General features: G+C 52.3%; 1 protein-coding gene across 3 annotated transcripts; it reads right to left on the bottom strand.

Moving 5' to 3' along the window:
- Positions 1–1,963: 1,963 nt before the first annotated feature.
- On the bottom strand, positions 1,964–11,581 carry RELA (RELA proto-oncogene, NF-kB subunit; the record flags this gene model as incomplete). Of its 3 annotated transcripts, none has more annotated exons than XM_082626416.1 (11): positions 1,964–3,389; positions 4,182–4,256; positions 4,343–4,423; positions 7,249–7,461; positions 7,680–7,784; positions 8,646–8,777; positions 9,134–9,225; positions 10,108–10,256; positions 10,389–10,540; positions 10,643–10,669; positions 11,252–11,581. In XM_082626416.1, 11 exons carry the CDS (start codon positions 11,256–11,258, stop codon positions 2,767–2,769), a joined length of 1,656 nt encoding a protein of 551 aa, XP_082482542.1. In that variant the 3' UTR covers positions 1,964–2,766. The 3 variants fall into 3 exon arrangements, with proteins under 3 accessions (XP_082482542.1, XP_082482541.1, XP_082482543.1); XM_082626415.1 differs by lacking the exon at positions 11,252–11,581 and adding an exon at positions 11,124–11,223; XM_082626417.1 differs by lacking the exons at positions 9,134–9,225; positions 10,389–10,540; positions 10,643–10,669; positions 11,252–11,581 and having other exon boundaries at positions 10,108–10,153.
- Between the last annotated feature and the right edge of the window lie 5,709 nt (positions 11,582–17,290).

Raw genomic sequence — 17,290 nt, 5'->3', positions numbered from 1 at the left:
AAGGAGGCTGGAGCTGAATCAGAAAGGGCTGTGAGTGGGTGCACTAGAGCTCCTGGACTAGCAGTTCCCAACACTGTGTCCCAGCTTTCACCTGGTGGACTGTAGTGAGGAGCCCTCACAGTGCAGGGTGGAAGGCTCTGGTGTGATAGATGTTCAAAGGGAGGGTGATGCGATTTGGGCGTCAGAGCCCTTCGGCCACAGGGAAGGCAAGGCCAGGGAGGAGGCTGTAGTAGCAGCCCCAGTGGAAGAGCTGGTGGCTGAAACTAGGTGACAGCAGTGGAGATGGGGAGAACTGGGCACATTTGCCAGGACCCAGTGAGGAGGTGGATTCGAGTTGCTAGGGGAGAAGATGCAGAATCGACGGTGGTGGCCAGGTTTCTGGCTGGAGCCCCTGGAGGATGGTAAGGCCATGGCTGAGATGGGGAGGGGGAAGGGCAGGCTGGGGCTGGCCGGGGTTCTTTGGAACACGGAGAGTTTGAGAGGCCTGAGGGATGTCAGTGTGAGATGTCCAGTGTGCTGGCGCGCTGGAGAGAGAAGTGTGGGCTGGAGACAAGGATTTGGGACTGGTGAGCCATGAGCATGATGAGGTCACGCAGGGAGTGTGGGAAGGACCGTGAGAGGGCTTCTGGGGGTCACGGGATGTCACTTCAGGACACTGGGAAAGACAAGAAGAGCGAGGCACAGCCTGGGTTGGAGGACCTGGGCTCGCTCATTCCCCTCTGGGCCTCAGGTTGGCCACACTGCGGGCAGCTCTGCCATCAGTTTCCTCTGGTTAGCTTTCTCACCCCGCCAGGTCCCTCCTGGCGTTCGCCCTCGCCCCATTTACAGCGCCGTTGCTCCATCAAGCCCCATCTCCCCAAGCACCCCCGGCAGGTTCGCCGGGGTCCTGACCTGGCCACCACGCTCGGGTTCCGCCCCTCGCGCGTAAGTACAGCTTGGCCTGGCCCCAGCGTGGCCCACCTGCTTCAGACCCTGCCCCCCGACCAAGAGCCTGGAGCGAAGCACGATTCGCTCGATGCTTTCCGGTTCGCCAACATTCCACCGCCAGCTGGCGTCTTCCCTCATGGACACCGTCCATCGGAGTCTGCACCCTGGGCCCACTGTATTCCCAGGAGACTCGCTAGATTTGCAGCACGTCCCACTGAAACTCGGTTGCTCCTGCCTTCACCCTCCCGCAAAACCCTGCGACGCCACCGGCCTCAGAACGGGTTTTCCTGAAGCGCATTACCTGCCGCCCCTGTTGTAGACTGCTATCCGTGCGCATGCGCACTAGCGACGGCGGGCCCTAGCGGCCCACAGCCTCTGGCGACCCTGCTTTACTGCGCGTGCGTCGGGCCAAGCCGGAAGTACGTCCAGTTCTAGTCCCTCTGGAAGTCGATTTGTTTTTATTCAGGACTCCTGGGCGCGCGCGGTGCTGGAACGGCGGCTTCGGATTTAAGATTTCCTCGGTGCTCCCAGGGCAGGGTGTCAAAGCATAGACCTTTACCTGGCACCTCCCCTTCCCCAACAGATGCAAACACTGCCGCATCCATTTAAGGGATGAAATCCAAACCTCTTAGCCCCGCGTTCTTGATCTTTCACAGACTGGCCCCATCGAACCTTTCAACATCGTCTCTCTTACCCCGCTCACCTACAAACGCTGGCTAGTCCCTCTGCGAAACCCACCCTCCTCTGTTGATGTAAGACCTGAAGCTAGTGTGGCCTCTGAAACCCTTCCTGAAAATGCTCCATCCCCACAGCTACTGGGCCCTACCGGGCTCTCACTAGGCTGGGACCTCCACCCATTCCCACCCCCTTAGCGGACTGCTTTCATCCACCAGCTGGTATCTAGGAGTTTCCACAGGCATCTTCGGACTGCAGGCTCCCGGACGGCAATGTATTCATCCAACTCTGTATCACCAACGTCCAGCCTGAAATGACCAGCAAAGAGCGTGCTGTTTGCTGAAAGAAGGCAAATCTCTGGCCAGCTTGGCAATGAATTTATTAGTTCAGAGTAGAAAAAGCAATAGTCTAAACGCTTTGTTCACTAAAAACGGACCCTTTTGACTGGAGAGCAGCCAGCCTGCTCTCCCCCTGACCCTCCTAACAACTCGCCCTACTGCTAAGGCACTTGAGAAAAGGGGGAACAGAGCAGTCTCAGAGAGAACCTCCCTGGATCCTGGAGAAGACCAGTGCTATCCCACCAGTTCCCTTCAACCACAGCCCAGCAAGGAAAGAGCTGGCAGAGCCCTCTGCAGGGCAGGAAGGCCAGCTCCTCACATGCCGGTGGTTAGGCACATAGAACTCCAGCACCACACAGGGGCTGCTAACAGGGGCATTATTTTGGCTCAAGGTGTAAATGAACCCATGATTTGAGGAAGACACTTGCTAATAAGGCTTTGTGGCCTCAAAGGCCACAGCTCCAGCCTATCCCTCTCTCTAGGAGAGTACTAGAAGCTGGAGGGTGGGGTTGAGGGACCCCAGAATTCCCTATAGAGACTGGAGCTGAATATCAGGATAAGGGAAGGAAGAGTTTGAGTTTTCCCAGCTCTCCCCTTTCCAGAGAAGTTAATGCTTCTGCTTAAGCACCTCCAAAAAGAGAGAGATAGATACTGCCAATAGAAGAATAAAATGCATCCCCCAAGAATAAAAAGACATCACCCAAAGAAGTAGGGGGCAGCTGGAGAACACCCCCCCGCCCCCCAGAATCCGTAAGTGCTTGCTTTGGGAGGGCTTCCATCCCTTGCAACCCAGTGCTCTGGGCAGGGCAGGGCAGGTCCCCGCCCTTTAGGAGCTGATCTGACTCAGAAGGGCTGAGAAGTCCATGTCCGCAATGGAGGAGAAGTCTTCATCCCCTGAGAGGAGGCCGTTGCTGAGGCCAGAGGCTCCCAGGGGAGTGGGAGCTGGGTCAGGGGGCCTCTGGGACCCTGTCACCAGACGAGTTATAGCCTCAGGGTACTCCATCAGCATGGGCTCAGCTGTATGGGGGGCCATGGGTACACCCTGGTTCAGCAGCTGCTGAAACTCAGAGTTGTCGACGGATGCCAGGTCTGTGAACACGGCTGGATCTGTGTTATTGCCAAGCAGGGCCCCCAGGTCTTCATCAGCATCAAACTGCAGCTGCAGCAGGGCCTCTGTCAGTGTCCCTTCCCCAGCCGGGTTGGTCTTGGGGGCAGGTGGGGTCACAGCCTGAGCAAGGCCTGGGGCTAGGACTGGGCCAGGGGCTGGGGCCTGGGCCAGGGCTGATGCCATGGCTGGGGCAGGGGCTGGGGCCTGGGCCAGGACTAGGGCAGGGGCCGGTGCCAAGGCCGAGGTCTGGCTTGGGATCTGCCCAGAAGGAAAGACCATGGGGGAGAACTCCTCAAAGTTGATGGTGCTGAGAGATGGTGTAAAGGGATAGGGCTGGGGAGCTGGAAGGAGAAACAGAGAGGCAGGGGTCAGAGAAAGCCTCAGAGGCCCACCCCAGCCCCTGGACCCCAGCTGCTGTCAAGACTGCTTAGGATCTGTCCTTCCCTGTGGCGTCACGGCCAGCACCCTAGCACCCTCCTCTTAATCCAATCTGACCTCGCCTGTAAGGTCCAGTTCCAGCCTCAACTCCTTGGAGCCTTCCCTGTCTACCCTAGCCCACAAAACTCTCACAGCCTTTCAGAAGAAGGGACGCTTTCAGAGCTGGCGAAACCTCATCTTACAGCTGAAAGACCAAGCCCTAAGCGGGCCTGGGCCCAAGCAACACCCAGTAAGCAGGGGGTCGTCATTCTTCTTTGAGTCACACAGCAGCACATTCAGTTTGCTGTTTTGCTGCTTTAGAGGTGATTTTTTTTGTTGCCCCACTTCAATGGAGAGCTGAGGGCAGAGACTGTGCATTTTTGAAACTTCTGTATCTGAAGGTCTCCAACGTGGGGTTTAACTGGCATAGGGGTTCTCATCCCCAAGAGGTTGCTGGTTCCTGGGCCACACCTCCAGAACCTCTGATTCCACAGGTCTGTTAGGGGCCCAGGAATCTGCATTTTCACCACTTCCCTGATGGCTGTGACACAGGCAACTAGGCCTCAGGCCCTGAGAAACAGAAGCCCAACAGAGCAGCCTTCAGATGTCTGCTGCTGAGACTGGCTGCTCGTCTCCCTCCCAGAATGGGTCTAAACCACGCGTTGAACAGATTTGAGCCTGTAGTTCTGGTGGGGTAACCTTAAGGACATCCTTACCTGGCTTGGGGACGGAAGCTGAGCTGCGGGAAGGCACAGCGATGCGCCGGGTCGGAGGCCGGTGGTCGGTGGGTCCTGTGAGACAAAGCCTGGGTCAGTTCTTGGCGCACAAGGTCCCCCTTCCCCTGCCTTCTCTCTAATTCTCCCACTGCCCCTCTTACCATTGAAAGGGCTCTTTTTCATGATGCTCTTAAAGGTCTCATATGTCCTTTTGCGTTTCTCCTCAATCCGGTGACGATCATCTGGGAAAGTAATGGAGGAAAGCGGGTCTTACTCTCCCCAGCTGGACCCCCAAAGCTCTCAGAGGACCCTTGGGAGGTAGGTGACGGGACAAACTTCCTGAAGACCCTTTCTCCAAACCTTCTCAGCCAATGAGAAGAGCTGTGTGACTCTGTGACACTCAACAATTATAAGAATGGGGACTTCCCTGGCGGCGCAGTGGTTAAGAATCCGCCTGCCAATGCAGGGAACACGGGTTTGATCCCTGGTCCAGGAAGATCCCACATGCCATGGAGCAACTAAGTGCGTGTGCCACAACTACTGAGCCTGCGCTCTAGAGCCCGTGAGCCACAACTACTGAAGCCCGCGTGCCTAGAGGCTGTGCTCCGCAACAAGAGAAGCCACCGCAGTGAGAAGCCCGTGCACCGCAGTGAAGAGTAGCCCCTGCTTGCCGCAACTAGAGAAAGCCCGCGTGCAGCAGCGAAGATCCAATGCTGCCAAGACAAAACAATTATAAGAATGCCATGGCTTTGTGAGAACACCTCTGTTAGCTCAATCTGCCCTCTGAAGGCCACACGGGTACTCCCAAGTCAGGGGCACAGCTGACATCCCTGTTCCCCTCCAGCCTTGATCAGGCCTGGCACCGTGCCCTCTGCTCTCTGGGGCAGCCCAGGCACGACAGACCAGCTTAAGACTTCAACAGACTCTTAATCTTCTCTCTGATGGTTTCAGAGTTCAGTCTGGAGCTCTCAGAACTTTCTAACTTCTGCTGCACTTGGATAACCCCAAAGGACTCGACTCCAACAGTCCAAAGCCAACCTCACCATCTCACCTCAAACACCTGGTTCTGGTTCTTTCTCCTTCTGTGTTCCCTCCCTACTGCTCTGCCCTGTCCCCAAACCTCGGACACATCCTCAGCATCTTCCTCTTTCTCACTCCCTACCGTTCAGCCCCTAGACACACATTTACCAAGCACCTACTGCGTGCCAGGCTCCGTTTGAGCCACTGGGATGTGGCCCTGAGTAAACAGACAAGGTTCCTGCTCCCAAAGATGACATCCTAATGACAGAGGGGCTAAGACGCAACCACATACAAGTGATAGGAGCTCTGAGGGAGAGGCACAGAGTGATGTAACACCACCAGAAGATCAAGGAATCTAGTTTAGAGGTGTCCAGGGAAGCACTGGTGTGAGCCCATCACGTAAAGATCTGGGGGCCGAGCATTCCAAGCAGAGGCAACAGCTAGAACACAGGTCCTGAGGGGGACTGGGCTTGGTGTGTGCTGTACACAAAGGGCCCATGGGGCTGAGGGTCCCTGAGGAGGCCAGCAGTAGGTGAGATCGTCTCGCTTTGCATTCCCTCTGCAAGGTTCATATGGCACCTTCTCTCCCAGGATGACCAAAACATCTTCCAAAATGGCCTCCCCACCCCGAGTCTCCCCACCTCAGATCCTCTGCACGCTGCTGCCAAAGCGAGCTTCCAGATCTGCTTTTGTCACTTCTCTGCTCAGAAACCTTTGGTGGCTCCCCACTGCCTTAGGATGCGACCGTGGATGAATGCCTAGAGTCCAACCTTCAAGGCCCTTCTGGGGCTTCCCTGGTGATCCAGTGGTTAAGACTCTGCACCTCCACTGCAGGGGGCGAGGGTTCGATCCCTGGTCGGGAACTAAGATCCCACATGCCATGTGGCACAGCCAAAACCAAACCAAAACAAAGAAAACCAGCCCTCCTGCCGGGGGCCTGCTCACCGCTGACATCAGCTCCCACCACAAAGCTGTCCCCAAACGTGCTGTGCCGTGCACTCTCCAACACCTGTGCCCTTCCAGGTGCTGCTCCACCTGCCTAGAAAATGCATTTCTGGGTCTTTCTCCAACTTAAATGCCAACTCCTCCATGCAGCCGGCTCCAGCTCCCACGGTATTTTGCACACACCTCCATTTCGCACGTTACTCTGTGACTTAAGGCTCTGTTTTGCATATGTGTCCTCCTCATGTGACTGAGCTTCCAAAGAGCAGGGAACATGTCTTATTCATCTTTGTATTCAGATTACCTGGCACAGGCCCTGGCACCAAGTGGACACTCAGTGATTATTTGTGGAATGAACTGATGGCCATTTTGGGGGTTGCTTTCTAGACTCTATTAGACAGTTCCCAGGGCAGGAAACACTCTCAGGCTGGATGATGGACTTTGTTTTTTGTTTTTTGTTTTTTACGGTATGCGGGCCTCTCACTGTTGTGGCCTCTCCTGTTGCGGAGCACAGGCTCCGGACGCGCAGGCTCAGCGGCCATGGCTCACGGGCCCAGCCGCTCTGCGGCATGTGGGATCTTCCTGGACCGGGGTACGAACCCGTGTCCCCTGCATCGGCAGGCGGACTCTCAACCGCTGCACCACCAGGGAAGCCTGGATGACGGACTTTGAATAAAGGATCACTCTGGCTGTTCCTATTTGATCAGATGCCCGAAAGCCTTGACCAAACCATGGCTATGCGGTAGTGCTAAGAGAGATCCGGTGTGGCAAAAGGACCCTGGAGCCAGATGGCCTGGGTTCAAATGAGGTCTGGGTCTGCTGACTCACTGAGTATGTGACCTCAGGCAGGTCAGATGCTCACTCCCACCTCAAAAGGTTCATTAGAGAATAAAATCAGGTAATTTGCTGATATGCCTGGAATAGGGCCATGCCTGTAGTAAGAGCTAGGTAAGTCTCGGGTATCGTTACTATTAAATGAGGCAAGAAAGATAATCTGATTACTGTGTAAATCCCCGCCCGACTCCAGCTTCTGACCCTCACCTACAGCTGCCACATCCAGGCCTGGCCTCACTCCCATTGGCTGGAGCCCTCCCCAGCTGGGTACCTGTGTCTGGCAAGTACTGGAATTCCATGGGCTCGCTGAGCTCCCGATCAGAAGGCCGCCGCAGCTGCATGGAGACGCGCACAGGGGCCTGCAGGCTGGGGTCCGCGTAGGGGGGCGTCCGGAACACAATGGCCACTTGCCGGTGCACATCAGCTTGTGAAAAGGAGCCTCGGGCCTCCCAGCCTGGTCCCGTGAAATACACCTCGATATCCTCTGCCAGAGATGGAGCGGCTTCGTGGGTCACCGTGCTCAGCTCACCCTGCCCGCCGCCCCCTACAACTGCTGCTACTTATCTCTGGACATACATCGCCCTACTGTCCCCAAGGTGCTGGGGGAGTGTCTACACCAGTTCCCTGACATTCACCATGTCTGCTCAGCCTTGCCCTTCACCTCCTGATCCAAAGAGCACGGCCCTCCTCCGGGGTATGTACCTTTCTGCACCTTGTCACACAGCAGGAAGATCTCATCCCCCCCAAGGCAGCTCCCAGAGTTCCGATTCACTCGGCAGATCTTGAGCTCGGCAGTGTTGGGGGCGCCTGAGGGTGTGGGAATAAGGAAGGAAGCCCTGAACCACCAGAGGTCTGCTGGGCTGACCTGCAGGAAATGCAAGGCTCCTGCCCAGCCCAGAGCCAAGGCTGTCCAGGGCTTGCTGACTGTACCTCTGCAGCCAAGGTCCGACCATTCCCACGGGCTCCTCACCCCAACCAGTTCAGCAACTATTTATCTACTAGCACCTACTCTGTCCCCAGCTCTGTTCTACGCCTGAAGAATATAACCACGCACAAAACCTAAATATCTCTGCCCTCACAGAGCTCACAGTCCAATGGGAACCAACGGGATCACAACTCCTCTTTCTCCACCTGACCCAAGTAATCTTCAAGGCCCATTCATACCCACCCTGGCAATGAACCCTTCCCTCCTGACCCCCCGGTTCATCCTGGTTTCCGGGCCTCGGGGCTCCAAAGGCCTTTTATTTTCACTCACCCTGCTGGCTACTTAATTAAAGACTGCAGTTGATCAGTGTCGGCCCAATTCGTCTGTGAACTTCCTGTGAGCTTTCATCATTGAATTATTACTCTCTAACATTATCTCATTTTTGGGAGTTCATTTCCTGGAGTCATCAGTACAGTTCTGGGCATACCACCCTCTCATCACATATTGGAAATTCCTGTCTCCCATCTGACTCCCTGCCAGCCTGGAAGCTGCACCTCGAGGGCAGCTCTGGGTCTTCTTTGCCTCGTCTCTCTGGCCAGCACAGTGCTGGGCACAGAGGAGACGACGAATACGCTGGATGACCGGACGAAGCCAGAGCAACTTTTGCAGGCCCCCGTGCCCGCCCCCACTTCCTCCTCATAGGTCCACCCCTCCTCCCTGCCTGCAGTTCCCTGGCCACTCACGGTTGTCAAAGATGGGATGAGAGAGGACAGGCGACAGGCGTAGGGGCCTGCCTGCAGGGTCCCGCACTGTCACCTGGAAGCAGAGCCGGACAGCATTCAGGTCGTAGTCTCCACGCTGCTCTTCTACAGGAACTGCCAGAAAAACAGATGGTCAGGCGAGCCTGGGCGGGGGATGGAGCGGGACGTGTGTGTGTGCAGGGGTGAGCTCTGGGTTGGGAGGGCTGTTTGAGGGCATGTGAAATGGTAGGAGCCCTAGAAGAGGAGGAAGAGAAGGTTCTAGACCCATCACTGACTCCACCTGTGACCCTGGATGCTATGTTCCCTATGTCCCTTCTCCGGGTCTCTTTCCCCAGTGGTAAACAGCAAGATTCCATCTGTACTGTGGGTCTTGGCCAGCGAGGGACAGATGAGGGGAAGGTGGCCTCAGGGGGCGACAGAGGCTGGAGGTGCTCCAGGCAGGCCCAGGCCTTTGCCGCCGCCGCCCTCACCTTGGAAGGGGTTGTTGTTGGTCTGGATGCGCTGACTGATGGCCTGCTCCAGGTCCCGCTTCTTTACACACTGGATCCCCAGGTTCTGGAAGCTGAGGCCCCCCCGGGCATCAGTCCCACTGTCTCCAGAAGAGCGTGGGCCCTCCTGCCTTGCCCACTCTGCCCGTTCTCCCCCACCCACTCGCCAGGTGAGCACTTCGTGCTTAAGCCCCTTGAATGGTCCCCAACCATGCCACCGTGAAAGCCACTCCCTACTCTGGCTGACAAGGCCCTGTGCCCTGGCACCTGGCCCCAGCTGCAGTCCCTGCCGGCTACCTACCCTCTGCCACAGGGGCTTCTTTCCCTTCTCCAAACACATGAAACTCATTCCCACTTCAAAGGCTTCTGCACCTGTTCATTCTGCTGGGCGTGTTCCTTCGGTGCTTCTCTGCTTTCCCACATTTAGGTCTTACCTGCGAGAGGCCCTTCTGACCTCCCAAGCCCAAGGAATGAGACCGGCTCCTTTGCCTCCCCCACCTCGGGCTCTTCTTCCAAACTATTACTCCTTTATTTTCATCACTGAAATGGTGACTCCCTTACAGTATCTTGTTTAGTTATTTGTACATTTATTTATGGCCTGCCTCTGTCAACTAGTATGTAAGCTTCAGCGGAGACCAGTGGTTCAGTGGTTTTCTTTCCCGCTACGAGAGGTGTGACACCGAGGGACTCGCCCTTCCAGCCACAGGGGTTAGGGGTTCAGAGGTGAGCAGGGACCCATTCCTTTTCCATGGAGCTCACAAGGAGCTCCTCTCCGCTTGAGAGAGGAGACAGACAATTTCAAGACAAAGGAATCTGCTTGCAGCGCTGGGGACAGAGCAGGGAGTGAGGAATTGTGCTCCCGCTCCAGAAGGGAGTAACACTGTAACAGCTACACAACTGCCCCGCCTCTCCGCCTTCTGTCTCACCACCACCCCTGCCACCCATGACGAGCTCACCTGTGGATGCAGCGGTCCGGGCAGAGCTCAGCCTCATAGAAGCCATCCCGGCAGTCTTTCCCCACAAGCTCATGGGGGTGAGGCCGGTGAGGGGGGTCCTTGGTCACCAGGGAGATGCGGACTGTCCCTGGCCCCGTGTAGCCATTGATCTGTCCAAAGTACAGAGAGAACCCTAGAGGCTCAGAAATTCCAGACCCACCTCCCAGACACAGACTGTGTGGGCCTGAACGCAAGTCCCTCCCATACTGACTCTGCGTCCCCGACCTGGGAGCTGTGCTGACCTTGATGGTGGGGTGGGTCTTGGTGGTATCTGTGCTCCTCTCGCCTGGGATACTGCCTGCTGAGCGGCCCTCACACTTGTAGCGAAAGCGCATGCCCCGCTGCTTGGGCTGCTCGATGATCTCCACGTAGGGGCCGGAGGCCTGGGCCGGCTCTGTGGGGGACATGCGGGCCAGCCCCCATCAGATGGCTGACCCCATTGCCCCTGACCCTGGGGAGCTCGTCCCAACCCACTGAGAAAGGATGGCCCACTTACCCGCGGGGAAGATGAGAGGGAAGAGGTCTGAAAGGAGAGGGAAACAAGGGTCAGCACAAGCCCACATCCTGTCCTCACCAGGGAAAGCCTGCTTCCCCACAGCGAGGAGATGGGGCCAGGCCCCTTCCCAGGGACACGGAGTCGGGGCCTGCCACCTGGAACCTGCAGGGAAACTAAGGGGCAGGGGTAAAGGAGCCAGAACCACCTGCTTCCTGAGGGAAGCCGGGGATGGGGGCCTCCCTCCACCAGGGGAAACTGAGTCAGGGTCTTTTCTATTTTCATAAGTTAAACCAAGGGAGGGCACCCTCACCCCCCATCCCGAGAGGAAACTGAGTCAGATACATTCCCCCCTAATGAGGAAACTAAGTCGGAACTGCCCCCCCGGACCCCGGGGGGAAACCGAGTCAACGCTCCCCCCACACCCCACACCCAGAGGGGAAACTGAGTCAGACCCCCGAACGCCCGCCCCGCCCCGCGCCACCATCCGGCCGGCCGCTCCCTGCGCAGCGCCCATCGGCGTAGGAAGGGTCGGAAGGCGACGCAGGGGCTCCCGCCGCGGTCCCGGCGGCCCCAGCGCCGCCACCCCGCGGGGTCATAGGTCGCCCTCACCGTCCATGGCCGGGGTCCCGGGGGCGGGGCCGGGGTCGCAGCTGGGCCCGCGGCGCGCGCTACAGCAGAGCCATTCGCCAGAGGCGGAAATGCGCTGCGCGCGCCCGCCTCCGCGTCACTGCCGGGAATCCGACCGCGCCTGCGCGCTGGGTCGTCGCCACCGCCTCCGCCGCCGCCCCTCGCGGGGGTCAGGGGCGAGTGAGCGCCGCGCGGAGGACCGGGAGGCCGTGCGTGCCGGCGCTGTTGTGGACCCGGAGCCAGTGCGCGCTGCGCGGGGCACCGAGATGCTGCTCGCTTGCGGGCCGCTCCCGGGGCTGGCGGGGCGGCTCGGCTCGTCCCCGAGTTTGGGCCCCGCCTGGAGGGCGGGGCCGGCGATTACTCACAATGTTTTTAGGGGATTTCGGGGCCCCCTTCCTCCGATCCGAGGAGTTTGGTGATGTCACCCCGAGCCGGGTCTGGAGCAAAGCCAGGGCTGCCGGGCTTCGACCGCCCGCCTTGCGCAGGGAAGGGCTCGGGCCTGCTTTGCCCTCAAAGGCCAGGTGGCTGAACTCTTCACGGTTTCCTAGTCGATAAAAGTGCTGCTTGGTGCTTCTCGGTGGTTGTTGCCGCAGAAGCACTTTTTAATTTCCCGTCCTCCCCAATCTGGCTGCAAAGAGGGGAAAGGGAAGTGCCCGCACCTCTCCACCTGGCAGTGCTTGGATCGTGGGCTTCGCGGAGCCTGCTGCACGCTAGGGTGGCCCGAGGCTCCGCGCCGCGTCCGCTCCCACAGGCGAGCCGGGCCCAGGCTCATCTGTTTAAGATCATCCACACTGCCGGCCCTCGGGGGCAATGGGAGGGCAGAGGGCACCCAGAGGTAAATCTCTGGAGCCTCGTCTCTGCAACCTGCCGCCTCTGTTTTACAAGGTCTGGGACCCCCAGGGGCCGCTTGAACCCGCAGGGTCACATCCCCCGCCTGTCTCCCCAGGGCTTCCTTCCTCCTGGGGTCCAGCCGTCTCCCAAAGCATTTCCACTAATTAAACGTCCTGTAACTCCTTGCCAGGAATGCAGCGGTCCGGGCAGAGCTCAGCCGCCCCCAAGGCCAAGCCCAAGGCACGTTCGAGCGGGGTGAGGGTGGGCCTGGAACACCGAGCCCCCCCCACCCCCCAAGGCGGCTTCCTCATCCCAGAATGACGATGCTCCATGGCAGGCGGCAGAGTCTTCCCCAGATGGAGGAAGCCTTTTTATTTTCTCTAAGTTCGTTCTAAATAAGGGAGTCATGTGGGAATTGGAAAAGATTGGAAATTCTGACTTTCTTTCCCAGGCTCTAAAAAAACAGGAAGAGAAAAGTGAAAACAGTTACCACCCCTCCCACTGATTTCAGTTTCTCATGTGGCTGCCCGGATTAGAAAAGTCACCTTACTTTTTATGAGGAGGCAGACGTCAGGACGACAGAATGGATTAATTATAATCCTTATTTATTTATTTATTTATTTATTTATTTATTTATTGCTTGCTTGCTTGCTTGCTTGCTTACTTGCTGCGCTGGGTCTTCCGTTGCTGCGCGGGCTTTCTCTAGTTGCGGCTAGCAGGGGCTACTCTTTGTTGCGATGCTCAGGCTTCTCATTGCAGTGGCTTCTCTTGTTGCAGAGCACAGGCTCTAGGTGCGAGGCTTCAGTAGTTGCAGCACTTGGACTCAGTAGTTGTGGCTCTTGGGCTCTAGAGCGCAGGCTCAGTAGTCGTGGCACACAGGCTTAGTTGCTCCAAGGCATGTGGGATCTTCCCGGACGAGGGCTCTAACCCTTGTCCCCTGCATTGGCAGGTGGATTCTTAACCACTGTGCCACCAGGGAAGCCCTATAACCTTTGATTAATGACACACAATGGTCATTGATCCTGGCATGATCCTCTTTTAAAAATTTATACATGTATAACTTTTAACTTTTAAATTAATATGTTGAATTCCAGTGTACCCACTGCAAAACTCAAGAGGCTGGATAGAACACCATCAGGACTTAACATCTACCCACGTGCTCCTCACCTGTTCATCCCCTCCTTATCCCTGTGTCTAGGGTGCCATCATCCAGAATTCTGTATTTGTTATTCCTTTGATTTTTCTAAAGAAAAAAAAAATTTAAGAAAAACTTGTACTCACATATACATGCCTACACAGTGTCATGTTTGGTTTTGCTTAGTTTTGAACTTCCATGAAGAGAGTATCATGTTATTTGTTGTCCTTTGTTATTTGCATATTTCACTCAACACCTTACTAATATTTGTCTGTTTCATAGTTCATTCAGTTTTTTACTGCTGTATACTATTCTGTAAATGTACCACAGTTTTTTATTTATTCATTCTGAGAATGGCCATTTGAGTTTCCAGTTTGTTGCTATTATAAACAGTGTTGTTAAGAACATTCCTGTGAATGTCTCCTGTTACACATGTATCCAGAATTTTCTTGGGTATATACCTAAAAATGATTTTTTTAGAGTATAGAATTTCTCTTTATCAATTTTCAGAATACCTTGGTTCTTTAACATCCTCTAAAATTGACTAGTAAGCATTTAAAAAATATCTTAATGAATGCATGGATTTAAACATATTTGATGTGCTTTAATCTATTACAATTTTTATTGAACTTCAAATTGTTCCATCTTTGGCCAGAATATATAAATAATTCCTAAAACTCAACAACCAGAAAAACCAAACAACCCAATTTAAAAAATGAGCAATGGGACTTCCCTGGTGATGCAGTGGTTAAGAATCCGCCTGCCAATGCAGGGGACACGGGCTTGAGCCCTGGTCCGGGAAGATCCCACATGCCGAGGAGCAACTAAGCCTGTGCACTACTGAGTCTGTCTGCACTCTAGAGCCAGCGAGCCACAACTACTGAAGCCCGCACGCCTAGAGCCCTGGTCCGCAGCAGGAGAAGCCACTGCAATGAGAAGCCCGCCCACCACAACGAAGAGTAGCCCCTGCCTGCCGCAACTAGAGAAAGCCCCAGTGCAGCAACGAACACCCAATGCAGCCAAAAATAAATAAATAAATAAATTTATAAAAAATGAACAATGGACTTGAACGGACATTTATTCAAAGTAGATGTAAAATGGCGAATAAGCACATGAAAAGATGTTCAACATAATAGCTATCAGGGAAATGCAAAGAAAAGTCACACTGAAATCCTACTTCATACTCATTAGGATGGCTATTATCAGAAAAGCAAAACGACAAGTGTTGGTGATGATATGGAGAAAGTGATTTCTTTGTACATCATTAATGGGAATGAAAAATGGTGCAGCTGCTGTGGAAAAGAGTAATCCTCAAGAAATTAAACAGAATTACCATATGATCCAGCAATTCCACTTCTAGGTATATATACAAAACAATTGAAAAGAGGAACTCAATCAGATATCTGTACACCAATGTTCATAGCAGCATTATTCACAATAGCCAAAAGGTAGAAGCAACCCAGATGTCCTTGGACAGATGAACAGAGAAACAAAATGTGGTATATACACACAGTGGCATATCATTCAGCCTTAAAAAAGAATGAACAGCAGAAACTAACACAACATTGTTAGTGAATATACTTAGTGCCACTGAACTGTGCACTTAATCATGGTTAAAATGGTAAATTTTATATTACGTATATTTTACTACAATAAAAAAAAATCTCATCTCTCAGTGATACCAGACAATTACTCATTTGGTCCGTCACATACTATACACAAAACACTCAGAATAATGATACCAACTCTACCACCAATAATGTGATTAAATACAGAGTATATTTTTGCAGTGCTTGTCCTTAGGTTACATTCAGTTTTGGTTCTGTTTGTTGTTGTTTTTTGTTTGTTTGTTTTGGTACATACCTATTACCAAGTTAAGGACTCTCCTTTCTAGTTCATTTTACTGCATTTATGATAAATGGGTGTTAATTTTTTTTTTTTTTTCTGCACCGTGAGGCTTGCAGGATCTTATTTCCACTACCAGGGATTGAACCTGGCCCCAGCAGTGAAAGAGCTGAGTCCCAACCACTGGCCTGCCAGGGAATTCCCTGGGTGTTGATTTTTTTATCAAATGCTTTTCCTGTATTTATGGAGAAGATTCTTCTTTACCTGTTAATGCCGAGTATGACATAGATTTTCTAATAGTAAACCATCCTGTATTCCTGGGATAAACCTAACTTGGTCACAGTGTGTTACATTGTAGAATTTGATTCACTGATATTTTAGGAGGAAATTTTACAACTGTATTTGTAAATAAAATGGCTGTAGTTTTCCTTTTCTTCCCCCCCCACCCCGCCTTGCCTAATTTTGGTATCAAAGTTGTACCAGCCTCATAGAATGACTTGAGGAAAAATCCCCCCTTTTCTATTCCCCAGAAGAGTCTATGTAAATTTGGAATGATATATTACTTGCAAGATTGGTAAAACTCACCAGTAAAATTGACTGTGGTTGTTGTTTCCTCTGCAAAAGATTTTATTTTATTTATTTATTTTAACCTTTCATTATGAACATCTTCAGACACACTCAGTATTAGAGAGAATGGTGTAATTAACCCCCATATAGCCATCCTTCAGCTTACATAAGTTATCGGCTTTGCTATTTTTGTTTCATCTCTCTCCCCTTTTTTGGGGGGTGGGAGAGTATTTTAAAACAATCATTATATTGACTCATAAATACAGAATTACGTATATCTCCATATAAGGATTTCTTTAAAAAATAACTTCTTTGTGGGAAAATTTTAAACTACTATTTCAGTTTCTTTAATATATAGGAATATTTTGTATTTATAGGACTATTCCACTTTACTGGAGTTACTTTTGAAAAGTTGTGTTTTTCTTGGAATTTACTTTACCTAAATTTTCAAACCTATTGGCATGAGGTTGATGACAGTTTTCTTATCTTTTTCGTATGTGCTGTAACTATAGTTATGTGTCCCTTTTCATTCATTATGCTATTTATTTGTACTTTCTATTTCTCTGTAGAAGTCTTACCAGAGGTTTTTTGAGAATCTTTTCATATGCTTATTTGCTATCCATATATCTTATCTAGTGAAGCATTATTCAAATGTTTGCCTTTTTTAAAAAATTGGGTTATACGTGGTTTTCTATATTCTAAATACAAGTTTTTGAATTATACGTGGTTTTCTATATTCTAAATACAAGTCCTTTGTTGAATGTATGCTTTGCAAATATTTTCTCCCAGTCTGTGTCTTGCCTTTTCATTTTCAAAATAGTATTAGTTGCAGAATAAAACATTTTCATTTTGCTGAAGTCCATTTTTTTCTTTTGTACTTCTTACCTTTTGTGTCATGTTTAAGAAATCTGAGCCCATCTAGAGATGAATGGATAAAGAAGATTTGACATATAATGGAATATTACTCAGCCATAAAAAGGAATGAAATCTTACTATTTGCAACAACATTGATGGACCTGGAGGGTATTATGCTTAGTGAAACAGGTCAGACAAAGACAAATACTGTATGTTTTCACTTATATGTAGAATCTAAAAAATAGAACAAATGAATAAATATGACAAAACAGGGCCTCCCTGGTGGCGCAGTGGTTGAGAGTCCGCCTGCCGATGCAGGGGATACGGGTTCGTGCCCCGGTCTGGGAGGATCCCATATGCCGCGGAGCGGCTGGGCCCGTGAGCCACGGCCGCTGGGCCGGCGCGTCCGGAGCCTGTGCTCCGCAACGGGAGAGGCCACAACAGTGAGAGGCCCGCATACCGCAAAAAAAAGAAAAAAAAAAAAAGAAAAAAAAAAAATATGACAAAACAGAAACAGATTTACAGATACAGAGAACAAACCCAGTGGCTACTAGAGGGGAGAGGGGTGGGAAGAGGGTCAAAATAGGTGAAGGGGATTAAGAACTACAAACTGGCAGTTATAAAATAAATAAGACACAAGGATGTAATGTACAGCACAGAAAATAGTCAATATTTTATAATAACCTTGTATAATGTGTATTCTATAAAAATATCAAATCACTATGTTGTACACCTGAAATTAATATAATATTGTATGCAAATACACTTCAATAATTTTTTTAAAAAAG

This window comes from Mesoplodon mirus, assembly GCF_964341445.2.
Source record: "Mesoplodon mirus genome assembly, chromosome: 7".
Taxonomy (NCBI): Eukaryota; Metazoa; Chordata; class Mammalia; order Artiodactyla; family Ziphiidae; genus Mesoplodon; species Mesoplodon mirus.
This window is presented reverse-complemented; position numbering and strand designations above follow the sequence as displayed.